The sequence below is a fragment of the Lipomyces doorenjongii genome (genome assembly GCF_038497915.1).
Source record: "Lipomyces doorenjongii strain NRRL Y-27504 unplaced genomic scaffold V1508scaffold_9, whole genome shotgun sequence".
NCBI classification, from domain to species: Eukaryota; Fungi; Ascomycota; class Lipomycetes; order Lipomycetales; family Lipomycetaceae; genus Lipomyces; species Lipomyces doorenjongii.
Genome location: NW_027118076.1, coordinates 93,119 through 110,830, shown reverse-complemented (window position 1 = coordinate 110,830; position 17,712 = coordinate 93,119). Strand labels below are relative to the sequence as shown.

Here is a 17,712-nt window from a genome sequence, read left to right as displayed (position 1 = left end):
ACTTAATAGTGGACTGGGTAGTGCAATCTGTTGTCATGCGTCGTCGGCAACAGTGGGATCAAGGAAATAATTTCTCACATATGAAATATCAATGCATATTATAATACATGACACAGGCAACCCATCCACAAATACAGACCTATATACAATCATCCTTAAACTGCGACGGTGTTCTCAGTGTAAGTTTTACCCCTGTTCCTCCGATATTAACCAAGCCTCTCTCTCGAAACCAAATGACAGCAGCAAATGCACAAGTGAAGCCCCTGCAAACCTCTAGACATTAGAAAAACAATTAAACCCCGACCTTAAACCCTACCCCTAAACGAATCTACACTATGAAACCAAGCTCACCATCATTAGCCATTAAGTGATTGTCAACCTCATCAACATACAATTAAAACCTATAGTTATGCGCAATGCAATGAAAATGCAACATGCTATGGATTCGGCTCCATGTAAATCTGTATAATGTCTGTTAATTGCTGAATATGTACTGTAAAGCGTCGATATAACGGAAATCGTTCACATATGCAATCTGAAATCCAATCGCTGATTCGCAACCTCGGTGGTCGTGGAAGAATAATAAATCCTCTCAAGCTCAGTCATGTGTCCCCAAATCTCCTCTCTTCTCTTGTTTTCTCGAGAAAAGAACCATCTGACGAACAAAGCCATGCAAATATTGAAAACTACAATGCCGATCAATATTGAGTTACCGCGTCTGTAAAATGGCGCGTCGTCCGCACGGTACATATTGGCAGATATGATGTTGCCCAGCTGAACGCTAATGTTGTATATCGCTACCGCGAGAGCGCGCTTATGCTGATCATTACTGTTGGCCGAGACCCAAGACATCAGAACGGGGGTGAAGTATGGGAAACCGACAATGAATGTAAGGCAGAAGACACGGACCCAACGATCTGCGTCGTCTGGGAGAACGAGCTCGACAATCAGGAACGGAAGGAGCCAGATCATCGCGATAATGGGCATTGGCCATCGGCGGCGGTATTTGTCCGCGAAGTGAGCCGCAGTGACCATTCCGATACAAAGTAGCGTGTTCGCAGGTATAGAAAGGAAATTAGACTCCTGAGTAGTGTATCCGAAATTTCGGAGTATAATAGTGATGAACTGGTACGATGCGACCGAAGGAACGAAACCCAGCATTCCCAGAATGAAGATAGGCACCAGATATTTGTCGGTGACGGCGTTAAAAACGTCCTTAATGCCGAACTTCGTCATGACGGCAGATCTACTTCGCTCCAAAGCCTTTGCTTTCGAAGAATCATCCAAGATTACACGTGCACGCAAAATGGCCTGTTCACGGGCTGTAAACACTCTGGAAATCACAGGCCGTCGGAACGACGCCATCAAGAAATATGTCGAGATACCGATGGCCATGGTTGCCAGTCCTTCGAGGAAGAAGAGCCACTGCCAGTTATGCCACCCCAAACGGCCATCTAGCTCGAAGATAGCTGACGCAAGTAATGCAGACACGACATTGGTCATGTGGTTGGTAGTCCATATAACTGACAAACGGACAGACATCTCATTGGATTTGTAGAACGATGTTACGTACAAAACCAAGCCGGGGATGAAACCACCCTGGCACATACCCAAAAATGCTCGCGTGACAAGGTAGGTCGTCTTATCTGTAATAAATGTCTGCAAGAATCCGACAGTAGCCCAGAGAGTCATCATTGTCTAATAACACATAAGGTTAGCTTGCAGAATCTACCTGAAGAAACTCTTATCACATACAGGAATCCAAATCTCCGGACCAATAATCGTCGACAATATCTGAGTGGGAATCTCAAAGAGTAGAAAGCATGTCACAAATATCGACTGCCCTAAATTATAATCATTTGGCTGCATATTCAGATCCGTAAATATATCCGTAGTCAAAACATTCACTATGTTCATTCGATTGATCTGTAAACTGAACATCATGACGCAAGCCCATGCCAGCACGCGCCAGTCAGTCTTCATTCGCACTCGTCTCTCTTCGTCGGAAGTCCATGCTGACCTACACTCAATCATTTAGCAACTGCTTTCATGTCAGAGTAACGCCAATGGTGTACACACGGGCCCTCATCCAATAATGTTTGCAACTCTCCATATGCGGCATACGGTTTGGTAGTGTCACCGCTTGTCTCTTCATCTGATACATCTGACACGGCCTTTATAAGGCCCTCTCGTTCTCTGCTATGTATCGACGAAATAGAGCCATAATCTGTTACCACTGAGTCAGCTCCGACCATTCCAACTATCCCAGTTGTACAATCCGACAAAAGTCGAGTACCCATTTCCTCAACCTCTGCCCCGGAGGCGGACACAAGACTGTGTTTTTCAGGATCTGCCGTCATAACTAATCGTCGCGTAAACGAAATACACGGTATCTATATACCAGTCCCGGCAGCCAATCGCATGTACACTTGTTTGCTGAGCTTCGCTTATCAGCGTAACAAGAGTTCTTGAGTTTATGGGCGACACCAAATATATGGGTATTGTCTGCTAATTACTAACGAGCAAACAAATAAATGTCATCAATAGACTGGAGGGCAAGGAAACGGAAGCGCGACGTCCGTTGCCCAGTGTCGTGGAATGACAACACTGGTACGTGCAGGGGATCTGACCTATTCTAGGTCATCAGCTATAATTATCTGATAAGACCGGTAAGGCCACGGTCAGCGACAAATTCAGTCTTCGCCGCAAGTTTCGTCATTTACAATTACGTAACTGAAGTCCTAAATTAGTTATGGATGTGTCTGACAGTTCTGCGATGGTGTAAATGTACATGGCATTGATAGATAAATGAACATATTGGCCGATAAGGATCCGCTTATTTAGAGTTTTGAGTCTTTTGACTCTAACGACGGATTGCTATCCTGACCAGGGGTCTAGTACCGTTTGCTATAACTGCATGGGGCTAGGGTATACGTTGACCTGACCTCTACGTATTCTCCTGTTGAAAATTTTTGGTCCCTTGTGTACTAGTATTATGTACCAATCTGATATAGCGTAAGTATTCGTATGATATTTTAACTCTCGAATTTTACATACTAATACGCGTTCATTATCAGAGCCTACAGATGTCGATGCGCTCAATTTATCCTAGCCATCACTCCTCCGCTCTCGAATCTTCCACATCGTGATCCAAGTATATGTGGAGTCCCAAGCATAGTAATACCACGAAATGATGGACGATGCTTGTTTATCATAAATGCGGATCGTGATCGAAAGTCAACCAATATGAGACGGTATGCTCGCATTGATCCATGGCTCATAGTCGGAAGAAGCTAATCGAATTTAAATAGAAAAGACGGAAAGGATGAGCGCTGGTTTATGTATCATTGTCCAAGATGCAATCTCGCGGTAGCGTACGATACTGCTGATAAAGAGGCAGCTTATACTTATTTTCTGGAATCAGCTTTGCTGAAGATGGACGTGGATTAAGGAACTTCTGAGAACGAGACGGAGAGAATCTAGATCGAAATGGTTCAAAGTAATGTATATACGGAATTGGTCGTAATTTCGTAATATTTATCATAGATTTTGTATGCAGATAAATGGTATAGCATGATCTTTATGGTTTCGATGTCAGATATGTATGATAATGAGATACACCTTCAGGTGGGACTACCACAACCAACGCTGAATTTCGCACGGCGTCTCAACGCGTCGCACAACTTCTCCCAACGCGACGAACAGAGTCAAAATACCTGCACAACCCACATACAAACTATAGATCAATCTACCATTTCATATTCACGAACCTTGCAGATGCCGCCGAAATCTCGGTCGGCATCTACTGCTTCCGATTCTGATACGGCAACAAGGCGGAACTCCAAGAAGGCACGGGTGGACAGCAACAGCGAGTCTAGATCCAGATCATCCACGCCCACAACCTCAGAATGGCCGGAGTATTTTCGGAAATTAGAAGCTACTCATCGAGCAATCAACACAGTCTACACATTTTTATCAGCGAGAAAACATATTGCGCCTTTATTCCAGACTTTGAAAGCAGCAGTTGAGGCACAGGCTAAGCGAGAGTTGACCCTGCAAGATATAGCTGCCATCAAGTGCCTTCTACCGAATAATGTCCGATTCGAGTATGTAGATGAGAACGATCTGAAAGTCTACGAGGAGCGTGTTGCTACAGGGGGATCAATGTTAGGTAAAGATGCTGCCAATGATATTTTCAAGATAAATAATTCCGATAACATCGAGAACTCGCGACAGTTGCTTGTGTTTGAGTTTGTGGAGGAGGACTTGAAGAAGTCGGTATCCAAGTTGCTGTCAGATGAAGTAAAACGGAAGCCAAAAGGAAGGGATCTAATTAAAATGCCGACATACAGCACGGCTAACATGACCAAATTAATTAGAAGGAGAAATAAGAGGTTTGCTGAAGCGACCAACAAGTTCATGGCTTCATGTACGGAAACAGGCCTATGTCCGGAGATGGTTATTTTGTCGGAACTTGACAGCTACGTCCCTAGGGAACCTCCACAATTACGCAATACCCCCGAACGAGATCTGAAAAATGTGCCGTATCCGCCACTAGTACCTAGAGACAGACGACCGATCCCAGAGATTGTGAACGATTTGACAATGGAAGACGGTTACCAAGGACAAATAGTAGAGAACGGAGCTTTGGTATTCCCGGCCCAGGCCGCTCGATTTGGTACATCACATCTATATGATATTCGCAGCTGAGTCTAACGCGCGTAGGCGATCTAGAATTCTTGATCTCTCAAGAACTGGCGGACGCCTTGTATACGGCCAACAACGTCACCCAGTTCTATTCACACCAAGCACTGGCTCTTAACGACATTACCGATGGCAAACATGTAATCGTTGCAACATCGACTTCATCTGGCAAGTCATTAATATATCAGGTCCCGATTCTTCGAGCACTCGAGCAAGACCGTGATTCAACAGCTATATATATGTTCCCCACTAAAGCGCTGGCGCAAGATCAAAAACGCGCTTTACAGAATATTTTAAGGTTGATTCCAAATTTATGCGATATCGTGGTAGATACGTATGATGGGGATACCCCTAAGGAAGAGCGACAACGGATTAGAGAGGAGGCTAACATTATTTTCACAAATCCTGATATGCTACATGTGACTATCCTGCCGTCAATTTGCCATTGGCGGACGTTTTTTCGCAATCTGAAGTATGTGGTTGTAGATGAGCTTCATGTTTATAATGGTCTCTTTGGATCTCATGTTGCCTTTATCATGCGACGTCTGAGACGGTTATGTGCATCTCTGGGTAATAATTCAGTGCAGTTTATCTCTTGCTCCGCAACCATCGCCAATCCTCGGGAACACATGTCCAAGATATTCGGCGTTAATGATATCGAAGTTATTGACAATGACGGCTCTCCAGCCGGTGAAAAGCATTTCTTAGTTTGGAACTGTCCGTACAAAGATCGGAATGAACCTGCCCTTGGAAGAAAAGATGCAATATCTGAAGCTACGCAGATGCTTGTCAAGCTGATTTGTAACGGAGTACGGACGATTGCGTTTTGCCGAGTGCGAACAATGTGTGAACTACTCATGAAGGCAGTTCGTCAAGAACTGGTTAACATTCAACGCGAAGAGATGATCGATCGCGTGATGAGTTACCGCGGAGGATACACGGCACAGGACCGACGTCGGATAGAGAAGGATATGTTTGAGGGTCAATTACTGGGAATTGTCGCGACAAATGCGCTTGAATTGGGTGTGGATATCGGCAGCTTGGACGCGGTGTTAATTGTGGGATTCCCCTTTTCCATTGCAAATCTGCGACAACAAAGCGGGCGCGCTGGACGACGGAATAAAGACTCACTGACGGTACTAATTGGTGACGTGCATCCAATTGACCAGTACTTCATGCAGAATCCAAATGAGCTGTTTGAACACCCATACGCGGACGTGCTTCTCGATCTGGAGAATCTACTCGTTTTGGAATCTCATCTCCAATGCGCGGCCTATGAGCTTCCTATCTACATCGAGACCGATGAGAAATTTTTTGGACATTCAATGCGGGACTTGGTGCTGCCTAGACTAGTGAAAGAGCCGATGAAATCGGTCAGTTCGCCAGAATTATATACCTGCCATCCGCGGTTTTTGCCGATGCCATCACGCTGTGTTTCTATTCGAGATATCGACGAGGATACATACGCGGTGGTTGATATTACTAATGGCCGGAACATTGTTGTCGAAGAAATTGAAGCTACAAGAACCTCTTTCACGGTATATGAAGGTATGCCAGACCCTCTTTTTCTCTGATTGCGGAATTCTAATGGAAGAATTAGGTGCAATACATATTCATCAAGGACGCCCATACATTGTCCGTGACTTCAACCCCGACACCAAGATCGCCAAAATCGAGCGAACAAACGTGGACTGGACCACAAGTCAGCGGGATTTCGTCGACGTCGACGCCGTGGAAATTCACGCAATGAAGCCCATCACTCCGTCATCTGGCGAAGTATCAAATACCCACGACCACCCATTACAATACGCATATTTTGGCAACATCAAAGTCACGATGGTCGTATTTGGCTATTTCAAAAGGGACGCCAAGGGCCGTATTATTGATGCCGTCGACGTGACGACCACGCCGCCGGTAATACTGCACACGAAGGGATTCTGGGTTGATGTCCCCGACCGGGCATTGGCTCTGCTCCGAGACAAGAAGTTGCACCTTGCAGGCGCGATTCATGCAGCACAGCACATGATTATCGCCATGACTTCTAGTATCGTGATGTCTAGCGGCAGCGATATCAGAACCGAATGCAAGGCGCCCGAAAAGGAATTTGCGAGTCGCGAGACAGCGAGGAAGAGACCTGCTCGATTAACGTTTTATGACGCGCAGAACGCTGGCGGAGCGTCCGCTTCTCAACGAGTGAGCGAATGGGGATCTGGCATGTCGCGAAAGGTGTTTGAGTTTTTGGAAGTCGTCCTTAGAAAGGCGATTGATCGTATTGAGAGCTGCCGATGCGCGTACGGATGCCCGGAATGTGTTGCAGCTACCAACTGCAAGGAGTCTAGTATTGTCCTTTCGAAAGTTGGTGCGTTCGTTATTCTGAAAACCATCATGGACGAGGACATTGATCCGGATCTGATTCCGGAGGGACCTGAAGGGAATCTGCCCCAAAGTAAAAAGTTCGTGGAGACCATTGTCCCTGTCGAGGGTATAGTGAAGTTGGCCAATGACGCTGAGATAATTAGCGTCCGCCAGGTCAGTACCAACAAGGATGATATTTTCACAGTGAAGGTAGAGTCAGGCAATCAAAGCACTTATCCCATTCTTGTAGAGTAGATCTTATATTAATAGAGAGTATAATTTCGTTGAAAGTACATTATATTATACGAAACTGACGACCCAATACTGCGTGTTCATATTCCGGTACGTTTGTTTAACAATATCGCATACGACAAGTCATCTTAAGCTGCAGAGTTAGGTGTAAACATAGTCCTGACCTTTCAAATCCTCTTTTCGTGTCCCAATGTAATTTTATTATCCGCTTTTAGATACGCTACAACTTATGTTCCAGGCATTTTAGTTCGTTCCGGCCCATGCACTCAAGCAGACCACTTCTTGAACTGGTTGATCAAACCGTTGGTGGAAGAGTCGTGGTTTTCGACAGGCTCGGAGGTGTCGAGCTGCTTACCAATGGACTTGGCGAGGACCTTGCCGAGCTCGACACCAAATTGGTCATACGAGTTAATGTTCCAGATGGCACCTTCAGTGAATGTGAGGTGCTCGTAATAGACAATCAAAGCACCAAGAGTAGCGGGGGTGATCTTCTGGGCCAGGATGTTGGTGGTGGGTCTGTTGCCAGAGAAAACTTTGTGGGGCACAATGCTCTCGGGGTTGCCCTCGGCCTTGACTTCCTCCTCCGTCTTACCAACCATGAGAGCTTCAGCCTGGGCAAAGAAGTTAGAAGCCAACATGCGTTGGTGAAGATTGCCCTCAATGGGGTTGTGGGACTGAGCGGCAAGAATGAAATCGGCGGGAATGAGCTTGGTGCCCTGGTGGACGAGCTGGAAGAAGGAGTGCTGGGAATTCGTGGCAGGCTCACCGAAAAGAATCGAACCAGTGGAGTACTTGACAAACTCGTTGGCACGGTTGATTGACTTGCCGTTGGATTCCATAGACAACTGCTGCAGGTAAGCGGGGAATCGGTGAAGGTACTGGTCGAATGGAGCAACAAGGTGGGTTTGAGCACCGAAGAAATTGTTGTACCAGACACTCAAGAGACCGCCAATGACAGGGATGTTTGACTCCAGGGGCTGCTCGGTGAAGTGCTTATCCATAGCCTCGGCACCCTTGAGGAACTTCTCAAAGTTGTCGTAACCAATGTAAAGAACGACGGACAAACCGATAGCGGACCAGACGGAGTAGCGACCACCGACCCAGTTCTCGAACTCGAACATATTCTTGGTGTCAATGCCGAACTTCGAGACCTCCTCAGCGTTGGTTGACAGGGCAACGAAGTGCTTAGCGATATAGGCGGGGTCCTTGGCAGACTCGAGGAACCAGGCCTTGGCGGTGTTCGCATTGGTGCAGGTCTCAGCAGTGGTGAAAGTCTACAATTAAATAAGCCGTTAGAAACAGCCGATAAACGATAAATTGCGCACATAACATACCTTGCTGGCGACCAAGAAGAGGGTCTGTTCGGGATCAATAGCCCGAAGAGTCTCAGCAATGTGAGTGCCATCAATGTTGGAGACGAAGAAGACCTCGAGGTCACGCTTGGCGTAGTGTTTGAGGGCCTCGGTGACCATGACAGGGCCGAGATCGGACCCACCGATGCCAATGTTGACAATGTACTTGATTGGCTTGCCAGTGTATCCTGTCCATTTGCCTGATCGGACTTCTTCTGAAAATTCCTTCATATGAGCGAGAACACGGTTGACCTCTGGGGTGACATCTTTGCCGTCGACCTTCATGACCTTGTTGGACTGGTTGCGAAGAGCAACATGATAGACAGCGCGCTGCTCTGTGAAGTTAATCTTCTCGCCGGCGAAGAAGGCTTCACGTAGTGACTCAATGTTGGCGTCCTCGGCAAGCTGGACGAGGAGCTTAAAGATGTCCTCATTGATGATGTTCTTGGAGAAGTCGAAGAGGATCTCTGAGCCGTCATAATTGATGAAGGAACGCGAAAACTTGGCGAAGCGGTCCGGGTCGGCCTTAAAGAGTTCTTTAACGGATATCGATTTGCCCACAGAATCATATGCTTCCTGGAGTTTAGCCCAGGTGGGCAGATCGGACGCTTGTGAGAAGGAGGAGAAGGACATGCTGGACGAGACCAATTCAATTGCGTGGCCGACAGGTGAGATAGAGGAAGAGGAATCGGGAAGTGGATGGGGAACGAGAAGATGATGGGTTAAAAGCGTAGTGGGGTTCAGGTAACTGTGGTGGACGACGGATGGCCGCTGTCCGCTACGGACGCAAACCCCCCGAGAGATGGACAGCGGAACTATTTCCAAAAACAAGTTACGTTCTGGTACGCATCATGACCTGTGGCTGTCTGGGCTTTGCTTGCACCCATATACCGCATATATGTCCTGAACCGTTATGCATAGCCATTGCACTGCATTTAGTGTAAAGTCAAATACGGCTTTATGATACGCTACAGCCAAACACTGTCAAGTTGCAGAATGAATGGTCTTGCGGGACCACCGATCCCCGCCGCTTCTAGAGTGATGCTGGGCGAAGTCAGTTGTGAGGCAGGTTGCTAAATAGCGTCTCAATTTCAACTCTCGAGGACCGGCATTCGTCGGCTGTCAGATTAATGTGCTGAGGGTGAGCCCAGCTTGTCGCGGGATTTTGCACTAACCTAAGTCTGCTCTGCTGCACAATCAAAGCCTGTAGATATGTGATTCATTGAGCGCGTAATATTAATATATAATACACTCCGGCAGCTACTTCGGTGATTGCGGCTTGCGCGAAGGATTAGTCTCGGATGTACATGGCCAGCAGCAGACTCGTCGCTGATGGCCTGTCAGCGACTGACCTCGGAACAATATTAAGGGCACAGGATGATTCTCAAAACTTCTAAAAGAAACTCTATATAACAGTTGTGCCGTGGATAAACAATACTAGTCAATGACATAATGACATCATTTCCACCCCACGAGCCGAAACTAATTGGTAGGGGCACAATACCCGGCACTTGTAGATTAGGCTCGAATGTTGCCGCAAACAATGCAGAATCAATCACGGCCATATTGATCCATCACATATACTGTTGGTGATTTGCAAGTGCACTTGAAACTTGAATTGCGCGTACAAAGCCAAGTATCATGTACACGCCCTAACCCGACGATGTCCTATTTTGGTCCTTCAAAACTTTGGCTGCGACAAAATGAATAAATCCGCACCAGAATATAATACGAAAATCAACCGTCCAATCGCATGGGACCTGGAAATTAACGGATAAGATCTCTCGAATCTACAATACATGTGCAAGAGGACATAAAAATACAAAGTCGCTTCATATCCAAAAAAAAGTCATCACTTATACAAATTAATCAATCTGACAACAAATCCCCTCCAGTCGTCGAGAAATAATTAGCGGCTGTATAATTCTGGTAGAAACCCGGGGACTCAAAATTGGAGTCACTCCTTCTCAAAGCTGGACTCTGCTCCAAATGTCGCGCTTTGGTGCCTTTGAAAATCTGGCTGACTGGCTTTAAATATATTGAGGATAACGAACCGATATTGAGACTCAACTCCTCAATTGTGCGAACGTCTAACTTGTCTGACTCGACCGAAATTGCAGGCTTTTCTGACATTACGACTTGTCGCGTAATGTCCGCATTTCCCGACGAAGACGACAGCAATCGCCAGTACATGTATCCTCGGTCTCTCAAATCTGGGTTGTCCGTCTCCTCCGTCGACCACTTAAGCACCTGCAAAACAAGTTCTTGGCCTTTTGCCGGGCGTTGAATAAACAACTTTACAGTGGCGGTCAACAATGCCAATTGTACCTCAATCGTCTCTTCCTTGAAAGTAAACAGAAACTCATCCAACAGCTCATCCGAGTTCTCGATTCTGTCCGCATACTGTCCAATTATCCAAACCATAGCCGCCTTCGCCTCTGGCTCATCAAGCGAGTCTAGATTCTTGCACAGAACCGATATAATGGACTCGTACTTGTTCGGATACTTCCTGAAGATATTCTTGATCACAACAGTCGCTTCCTGCACGATATACGAAACTCGCGTGGCCACTAGATCCAGGAGCGTGTCAATGCAGTCTCGTGCCGCAGTGTCAATCTTGATTGCAAGTTTGCCAATTGCGCGGACGGCCTTTCGCACAAACTGCACGTCGATTTCGGACGCGTATTCCCTCAGCTCGCGTAAAATCTCCTTGATATTGTCCTCTGAAGCCAGCAAGAATATAATCTCCAACTTTGTCACCTTGATATAAATCGGATCGTTGTACTTGCAAAAGAACACTTTAATATCGTTCTGTAAAATCTGTGGATACTGCTGCAGAATCAAGAAACAATTTCTCAGCGCAACATACTGGATCTCATGTGGCTTCGACAATAACGTCACCAGTGGCGGCCCAAACCGCTTTACTAATCCCTGAATTGCCGAGTCATCGGAAATGTAATGCGTTAGATATAGAATCACGCGAATAGTTCCAAGCACGACAGAGGCATTGGAATGTTGCAGGCGCGGACTAAGACGTTCAGCCATTAATAAAGCCTCGGCAGGATCTTGAGGTGTATAAGCCATCAGTGCTGAGAGAATATACGTTTGCGACCATTCGTTGCAATCACCCAATATTTGCACGAGCTTACTTGCATCTTGATATCCAATCGCAAGCTTCATGCCCTCAGACTTATCCGTGATATCCGTTAAGGCAGCTAACCCAGCTGACACGACTGTCGGATTCGAATCAACCAATAACTGATTAACACCTTCTATTAATCCACTTTTCTCCACCATGGACGCATCGGAAGCCCACAATTTTGCGACTCCAAACGCTGCTGTCTTTCTCACATATGGATCAGGATCTCTCAACAGCCTGCTAAGAGGATCTACCAAAGCCTCGTTAAATGCCGGGAGCGGAATACAGGACACCGTCCGTAGCGAAAGTGCCCGGATCAGCGGTGATCGATCTCGTAAATCATCAAGCAGCACCGGCAACGCCTTGTTCGCAAGATCAGGCTTTAGCCGACAATAATTTATCAAATACAGAAAACACCTAATACCTGCATGTTAGGAAGCTCTTCAGATTCCAGCCGACAAGTTTTTGACGTACATCTTCTTTATCTCCAAACTATCTAATTTTATGCAATCCAGAACGTCGGGGAATAATTGAATCATCTCGTTGTTGTTCATCGTCATATTGGCAACTATCCTCTTCAATGCAGTCTTGCGACGCGTGTAATTCTTGTCTTTCTTGTCAGATGTTAATTCGAGCCGTAATTCGGCGGCTTTGCCCTGCATTTTGATACATTAGCACCTGTTCACCAAAGTAACTACAAATCATTCACATGGGCTTCTTTTCCGCATAAACAACATACCTTGGCAAAGAATTTGGCATCACTCATTTTAACTCGGTGGACGTTCTGCAAGCCTTTTACGTATCTGATCTGAATTCAATGTCACGAATGTATGAAGGCTATCTTCGTCGCAGCGGCTGGCTCGGATGTTGAAGAGAACCGCTAAATTCTCCTCCGAACTTGAATCTCGTCCAACACGCTATTCTTTCATGTAATACTATATCCGACTAGCAAATCCCAACTTCTGCATGATAAAGATTATTGGATCGACCTGAATACGTGGAACATCTAGTGACGGCGTCCGAAGTAGCACGCATCCAGGACGTTGGGACAAAATCGACACTGTGGCGCAGAGAGTGGCGCCCAGTTCACAAGCTCAAAACCTGCACCGACTGAACTAGATTATTGGTCGGCGAGACCAGTTTATTTAATTTGGAGCGATTCTCAGAAAATTTAATATCATATTCAGGAACCCTTTTACTGGACCTGACGAGCTGGCAAAACGTAGGACAGTAGCTCACGTCCGCAACGCGTAGGTGCTATGGACGATATTTCAAGTAGTTAGTTAGAAATGCCATTATATGAGGGTAGAGAGCAGGACTGGTACGGAATCTAGAATATGACATATTGTAGATCCGCTCATTACTTCAGTTATTTCAGTTTTCATGTTGGTATACGGTATTCTCCATGATCAAATGACTATTTATACAGCATCTGTAAACGCTACCATTAAATTCTAGTCCCATTTGATTGCGCCTTATACTGGGATAGTCATGCCCTAACCCAGCATATGCATTCTCATTAAATCCAGTAGCAGAAACAAGTAAGACAGAAATTCGATCGTTATCCATCTAACTTTTCGCCAGAGTATATGATACCGATTCGAGTTAACCAGTGCTATGTGGGGTGAGCTTCTGCCAGCATTCACTCGAAATTATCAAAGATGGGCTACTACTTACATCAACAGTTCCGTGCATTCCGATCATATAATATCCTAACGGTGGAATGAGATCACATGGACTTCCTCCAAGGGCGTTTCCGTATACCGCACTATGAATCTCTGATTACCTTGCTGCCTTTCAGGAATTCCACCAATAACAGAAGAGCTCACCTTCGCTTTAAGTCGGTTATGATCTGAATCGCGTCGACCCAAGCACCGGTGCGCACATGTATTCCTACAATACTCTCGCTCGTCTCCATATTGAAATCAGACGGCGATCCGCCACGGTTACCAAACATAGCCGATCCACTATCGAAGAAAAATTCCATTCCATCGACGGCGCTGCCATGATATATTCGTATGTGCTTCACCTTTCGGAACAATACCTGGATATTCTGAGCTCCGTTCGATGTATCAGGATTCGATATGATACTACTGAATACCGGACGACGACCAATTTCAAATCTCGCCTTCTTGACCACGTCGCTAAAATCTTCGACAGTGAGCTGCTGCTGTCCCAGTACCAGAATCTCTAGCTTCATCGACTTATTAATCGCGCGATACTTGGCAGGCATTAGCGACCGTAGTTCGTCTTCAAATAAGAAGACTTCCTTCTGGGGTCCTTCTGGATACTCCAAGTGGGCTCTGCAGCCTCCGTCACAGTGAACTTCAATCAAGTAGATGCCGGTATTGGAGATCGCAATCGCGCCATTCTCAACGGGGTATAGTGCGGGCTTCATCTTCGGGACGATAGGTTCAGGTGGTAGCCTAAACATGGGATGACACCGGAACCGAAGGAGATCGAGTCTGTAAGGCATGTTAACGTGTCAATAAATTACAAGTGGCACCTAATAGACATACCTGTGCCATCCACATTCGTCCTTGGGTAAAGCAATTCTTAGAGATTCTCTACTAATTCTCACTTCCTATTCGAGCTTTAACTGGCCAGTAAACAGGCAATCAATAATATCGACTTACCCGAGTGACAAAGCTTCTATGGAAGGTGGTATATCCTTGGAGCATTATACCTGACGGTTGATGCGGGCAGCCAAGCAGGTGCCCGACTTCGTGCAAGAACGCGCCAATGCCGACATTTGCCGCTTGGAAGTTCAAACCCGGCTCGCCAGCATCATTAGCAACCTCGCGAATGTCCGCCTTTGTGGCATCCATAAACTGATAGTGATCGTCAGTACCATGAAGGTTGATAGACGCTCAAGTATCTTACGCAGGGAACAACTTCCTCGAAACAAGTAGGCCAACTATATATAGCGTGGCTGCCAAATATTCCCAGTTTGACGTTCCCAGATCCTCCACCCAGCGCTGCATGGCCACGAATCAGCTTCATTTGGTTGTCCCACTGTGTGTCCATAAATAACACCGCAACATGAGTCTCATCGTTGTTTGGCGTCTCCGCAAAAATCCCACCGTGGTCTCTAATGGCGTCAACTGCTATACCAAAAAGATCACCTCTCCGATTGCCATTGTGATTTTGCTGTGCAACATCTGGATCACGGATTTCTATACATGTTTAGCACATAGAATGTATTGTCCAAATAATGGCTGTGACCAAACATACCAGCTATGGTTTTCTTCGACCTAATAATGTGCACCTTTGCCGTGGTCCGACACGTCGAGCCATTTTTTGATAAAGTATCCGGTCCCCACTCTTCGTGTAGCCGAAACGTTCTTCTACCCATCCCGTTCCGTGACATTTGCTCACCGGTAAACGCCTGCCATAAATAGCCCGCCATTCTCATTTTACTAATCGCCGTGTCTAATCCATTTCCCTCTTGGTTTTTCTTATATGTTGGTGAATCAAACTTGCATTCACTATCCCTTGCCAGGAGAATCGCGAGATGCAGTGGCGCATTTTGTAGAAGCGGAGTGTACACCAACTTAAGTTCTGTTGTCAGAGTTGCACCGCCGAGACTCCCCGGATGAAATACAAACTTCAAATCATTCTGTCCTGGACTTAAATGAACTAATGCTTTAAAATAACCATCTGATACTGGATAGGATTGTGGTGGGAACTCTGACAAATGATGATACACCGTCACTGACGCGTCGAACCTAGTGTTCGGAGGTCCTGCGCTTCCGTGTATGAGAACAACGCGCTGATATATATTAGAATTTTGTGACACGTTGTAGAACTTTGGAGCATAGGGATTCAATTGTGTATTCGACACAGGACGCGTATGAAGTGGTGGTGAGGGTGTCATAGCAACAACTTGGGCAGGAGCAGGCATGGTCGACGAAATCGAGACAGCCGGTGTCGCAGCACCTTCGCTGCTGTGTTGCTTTCTCGTTAGCCTCTGCAGATTGGAATTTGAAACTGGAGCAATGAACAATATGGTCGTACTAACTGATTATCCTTACTGGCAAAATTAAATGTTCGAACGCGCGTTTGCCGTTGCACATAACAGCGACATCCGGGATCGTGGCTCAGCCACTTCGCAAAACAGATTCTGTAACTTAATTCATTCTGTAACTAACTTAACTTAGTTAATTATAATATACCCCTGAAGTTTAAGACTGCGGTACAAGCAGCTTGTGATTACAATCTTTGGACTTTTTGTGAGGCTCGACCACGGCTTGCTCTCCGCATCGCAACTATGACACGGATATGCTAATCCGATATTTCCGCGCCAAACGGTGACATCAATCCAACGAGCGAATATCCTTCTTCCACTTAAAATGTCCTGCCTTTTCTGTCGTATTATCAAGGGTGCGATCAGACTACGATTCTTACAAGAATCAGCTAACAAAAATGCATAGGTGAGATCCCTGCATTCAAGATCTACGAAACATCGAAGGTGTATGCATTTCTCGACATCAATCCTCTTGCGGAAGGACACACGCTTCTTATTCCCAAAATTCATGGCGCCAAAATGCATGAGATCCCGGACGATTACTTGGCAGAGATTCTTCCTGCCGCACGCAAGATTGCGCTAGCGCTCGGTGCCACACAAGATGATGCTTTCCAGTATAATGTTCTTCAGAACAATGGCACGCTCGCTCATCAGGTGTGTTAACAATGCAATTTCTGTTTTGATGATTTAATTCTGCTTACTTGTGCATGATGTAGGTCGTCCAGCATGTTCATTTCCATGTTATTCCGAAACCCAATGAAGCTGAGGGCCTTGGTATCGGCTGGCCTGGAAAGCCTACTGACTTTGATGCACTCAAGAAAACTCATGAGGCATTGCTGAAGAAGATGGAGGGAAAGTTATAAACTAATTTGTGATGGACAAGTATATTGAGGTTAGTCAGTTGACTAGAGGTTCAGTCCTCCTTATGATGTTGCTGTGATAGGCAGCGATATGGGTACATATAAAAATATACTACATTATGGTACACATGATATTCCTATCTAAATCGCGAGTTCGTAGGTATTGAGCGGCTTGTGCGTCCTATAACTGACCGTGATTGTGGACGACTTGTTGACGTTTCGCTCGTAGGCCTGGCACCCGATTTGGATGATGAGAAGCCGCGCCTGGTTGTTAAATTTGGAGCATTTTTTTGCGATGATACCGGAAGAGCAGCGATTTGCTCGGCCGAGAGTAAGTCATCATTCTTTGCTGACGCTTGAGAATAAATATCAGCGTTCGCTTGATCTAATTCAATATCAACAGGGACTTAAGAGGATAATGGGAACAGATGCTTCTTACTTGTCAGAAACTCGTGCTCATGGAATCTTTCGAATGAGCCTGTGGTCGGTGCCTATCGCAAAATAGTCAGTGATTTTGCAGAGGAATCGGGCTTCCGGTGCCAAATACCTCTTGAAAATCAACACACCACGCATTAACTTCTAGTCCGTACAGAAACGCAGCAAAGCTTTCGCTGAATCGTGCCAAATTCTCGTGCATGATATCTAGGTACTGGAAATTTGTGTCAAGGTCCGCGAGAGAGTCGCTGAGTTCTGAAAGTTGAGGTTTCAAGGCATCGAGGGGGAATGACGTCGGTAATTCCGTTGACGCGAGTGTGTGGCCCGGTCGGGACACTGATCTGCGTAGCGGCGTCGTCGGTCGTGAAGCCCGTCTGGATCTCTGAACAGACATCGTTGTTATTTCGACGAGGTGGACTACAGAGATGCGATTAAGTACTCTGCTGTGGGGTGGTTTGCGATTAATACGAGGACGCGTTTTGTTGACATCACGTGCCTGATGGAGTGAGGTCATGGCGGATATGCCTGCTATGATGGCCTACAACGGTTGGCTAATTGTAAGTTTTCAAGGTCGCGTGTGCCTCAGGT

General features: G+C 46.1%; 8 protein-coding genes across 8 annotated transcripts; 3 read left to right on the top strand and 5 right to left on the bottom strand.

Annotated features, from left to right (window-relative positions):
- Window positions 1–522: 522 nt before the first annotated feature.
- On the bottom strand, window positions 523–2,255 carry V1508DRAFT_350519 (major facilitator superfamily domain-containing protein; the record flags this gene model as incomplete). The annotated part of the gene is made up of 3 exons (XM_066936787.1): window positions 523–1,698; window positions 1,756–2,020; window positions 2,080–2,255. 3 exons carry the CDS (start codon window positions 2,253–2,255, stop codon window positions 523–525), a joined length of 1,617 nt encoding a protein of 538 aa, XP_066797554.1.
- Window positions 2,256–2,921: 666 nt separating this feature from the next.
- On the top strand, window positions 2,922–3,654 carry V1508DRAFT_290347 (uncharacterized protein). Its single transcript, XM_066936555.1, has 3 exons — window positions 2,922–3,015; window positions 3,078–3,254; window positions 3,312–3,654. The coding sequence occupies exons 1-3, from the start codon at window positions 2,996–2,998 to the stop codon at window positions 3,448–3,450; spliced, it is 336 nt and encodes a 111-aa protein (XP_066797553.1). The 5' UTR covers window positions 2,922–2,995; the 3' UTR covers window positions 3,451–3,654.
- Window positions 3,655–3,666: 12 nt separating this feature from the next.
- On the top strand, window positions 3,667–7,344 carry V1508DRAFT_382258 (uncharacterized protein). Its single transcript, XM_066937722.1, has 3 exons — window positions 3,667–4,678; window positions 4,726–6,252; window positions 6,305–7,344. The coding sequence occupies exons 1-3, from the start codon at window positions 3,778–3,780 to the stop codon at window positions 7,312–7,314; spliced, it is 3,438 nt and encodes a 1,145-aa protein (XP_066797552.1). The 5' UTR covers window positions 3,667–3,777; the 3' UTR covers window positions 7,315–7,344.
- On the bottom strand, window positions 7,303–9,412 carry V1508DRAFT_366464 (Phosphoglucose isomerase). The gene is made up of 2 exons (XM_066937364.1): window positions 8,646–9,412; window positions 7,303–8,585 (listed from the first exon to the last, which is right to left on the bottom strand). Exons 1-2 carry the CDS (start codon window positions 9,294–9,296, stop codon window positions 7,578–7,580), a joined length of 1,659 nt encoding a protein of 552 aa, XP_066797551.1. The 5' UTR covers window positions 9,297–9,412; the 3' UTR covers window positions 7,303–7,577.
- A 622-nt stretch (window positions 9,413–10,034) lies between these two features.
- On the bottom strand, window positions 10,035–13,058 carry V1508DRAFT_412204 (Clathrin/coatomer adaptor, adaptin-like protein). Its single transcript, XM_066939576.1, has 3 exons — window positions 12,542–13,058; window positions 12,277–12,458; window positions 10,035–12,219 (listed from the first exon to the last, which is right to left on the bottom strand). Exons 1-3 carry the CDS (start codon window positions 12,566–12,568, stop codon window positions 10,533–10,535), a joined length of 1,896 nt encoding a protein of 631 aa, XP_066797550.1. The 5' UTR covers window positions 12,569–13,058; the 3' UTR covers window positions 10,035–10,532.
- A 28-nt stretch (window positions 13,059–13,086) lies between these two features.
- V1508DRAFT_412202 (putative peptidase family-domain-containing protein) lies at window positions 13,087–15,885 on the bottom strand. The gene is made up of 7 exons (XM_066939575.1): window positions 15,037–15,885; window positions 14,686–14,978; window positions 14,439–14,633; window positions 14,322–14,386; window positions 13,632–14,267; window positions 13,480–13,570; window positions 13,087–13,417 (listed from the first exon to the last, which is right to left on the bottom strand). The coding sequence occupies exons 1-7, from the start codon at window positions 15,704–15,706 to the stop codon at window positions 13,364–13,366; spliced, it is 2,004 nt and encodes a 667-aa protein (XP_066797549.1). The 5' UTR covers window positions 15,707–15,885; the 3' UTR covers window positions 13,087–13,363.
- Window positions 15,886–16,072: 187 nt separating this feature from the next.
- V1508DRAFT_290054 (HIT-like domain-containing protein) lies at window positions 16,073–16,943 on the top strand. The gene is made up of 3 exons (XM_066936554.1): window positions 16,073–16,185; window positions 16,236–16,483; window positions 16,546–16,943. The coding sequence occupies exons 1-3, from the start codon at window positions 16,155–16,157 to the stop codon at window positions 16,690–16,692; spliced, it is 426 nt and encodes a 141-aa protein (XP_066797548.1). The 5' UTR covers window positions 16,073–16,154; the 3' UTR covers window positions 16,693–16,943.
- Window positions 16,706–17,701, bottom strand: V1508DRAFT_412194 (DASH complex subunit Dam1-domain-containing protein). The gene has a single exon (XM_066939574.1). The coding sequence runs from the start codon at window positions 17,636–17,638 to the stop codon at window positions 17,195–17,197; it is 444 nt and encodes a 147-aa protein (XP_066797547.1). The 5' UTR covers window positions 17,639–17,701; the 3' UTR covers window positions 16,706–17,194.
- Window positions 17,702–17,712: the final 11 nt, after the last annotated feature.

What these genes read in the sequence shown, in the direction of transcription:
- V1508DRAFT_290054 (XM_066936554.1), top strand. Translation starts at nt 16,155, where the DNA reads ATGTCCTGCCTTTTCTGTCGTATTATCAAGG. An exon ending in TTTCTGTCGTATTATCAAGG is followed by an intron (nt 16,186 to 16,235) that starts GTGCGATCAGAC and finishes AAAAATGCATAG; the next exon opens with GTGAGATCCCTGCATTCAAG. An exon ending in ATGGCACGCTCGCTCATCAG is followed by an intron (nt 16,484 to 16,545) that starts GTGTGTTAACAA and finishes TGCATGATGTAG; the next exon opens with GTCGTCCAGCATGTTCATTT.
- V1508DRAFT_412202 (XM_066939575.1), bottom strand. Translation starts at nt 15,706, where the DNA reads ATGCCTGCTCCTGCCCAAGTTGTTGCTATGACACCCTCACCACCACTT. An exon ending in GACGAATGTGGATGGCACAG is followed by an intron (nt 14,268 to 14,321) that starts GTATGTCTATTA and finishes CATGCCTTACAG; the next exon opens with ACTCGATCTCCTTCGGTTCC. An exon ending in ATAACCGACTTAAAGCGAAG is followed by an intron (nt 13,571 to 13,631) that starts GTGAGCTCTTCT and finishes AGAGATTCATAG; the next exon opens with TGCGGTATACGGAAACGCCC.
- V1508DRAFT_290347 (XM_066936555.1), top strand. Translation starts at nt 2,996, where the DNA reads ATGTACCAATCTGATATAGC. An exon ending in ATGTACCAATCTGATATAGC is followed by an intron (nt 3,016 to 3,077) that starts GTAAGTATTCGT and finishes GTTCATTATCAG; the next exon opens with AGCCTACAGATGTCGATGCG. An exon ending in AAGTCAACCAATATGAGACG is followed by an intron (nt 3,255 to 3,311) that starts GTATGCTCGCAT and finishes GAATTTAAATAG; the next exon opens with AAAAGACGGAAAGGATGAGC.
- V1508DRAFT_382258 (XM_066937722.1), top strand. Translation starts at nt 3,778, where the DNA reads ATGCCGCCGAAATCTCGGTCGGCATCTACTGCTTCCGATTCTGATACG. An exon ending in GGCCCAGGCCGCTCGATTTG is followed by an intron (nt 4,679 to 4,725) that starts GTACATCACATC and finishes TAACGCGCGTAG; the next exon opens with GCGATCTAGAATTCTTGATC. An exon ending in CTCTTTCACGGTATATGAAG is followed by an intron (nt 6,253 to 6,304) that starts GTATGCCAGACC and finishes TGGAAGAATTAG; the next exon opens with GTGCAATACATATTCATCAA.
- V1508DRAFT_366464 (XM_066937364.1), bottom strand. Translation starts at nt 9,296, where the DNA reads ATGTCCTTCTCCTCCTTCTCACAAGCGTCCGATCTGCCCACCTGGGCT. An exon ending in TCTTCTTGGTCGCCAGCAAG is followed by an intron (nt 8,586 to 8,645) that starts GTATGTTATGTG and finishes ATTTAATTGTAG; the next exon opens with ACTTTCACCACTGCTGAGAC.
- V1508DRAFT_412194 (XM_066939574.1), bottom strand. Translation starts at nt 17,638, where the DNA reads ATGACCTCACTCCATCAGGCACGTGATGTCAACAAAACGCGTCCTCGT.
- V1508DRAFT_412204 (XM_066939576.1), bottom strand. Translation starts at nt 12,568, where the DNA reads ATGAGTGATGCCAAATTCTTTGCCAAG. An exon ending in ATGCCAAATTCTTTGCCAAG is followed by an intron (nt 12,459 to 12,541) that starts GTATGTTGTTTA and finishes ATCAAAATGCAG; the next exon opens with GGCAAAGCCGCCGAATTACG. An exon ending in AGTTTGGAGATAAAGAAGAT is followed by an intron (nt 12,220 to 12,276) that starts GTACGTCAAAAA and finishes TGCAGGTATTAG; the next exon opens with GTGTTTTCTGTATTTGATAA.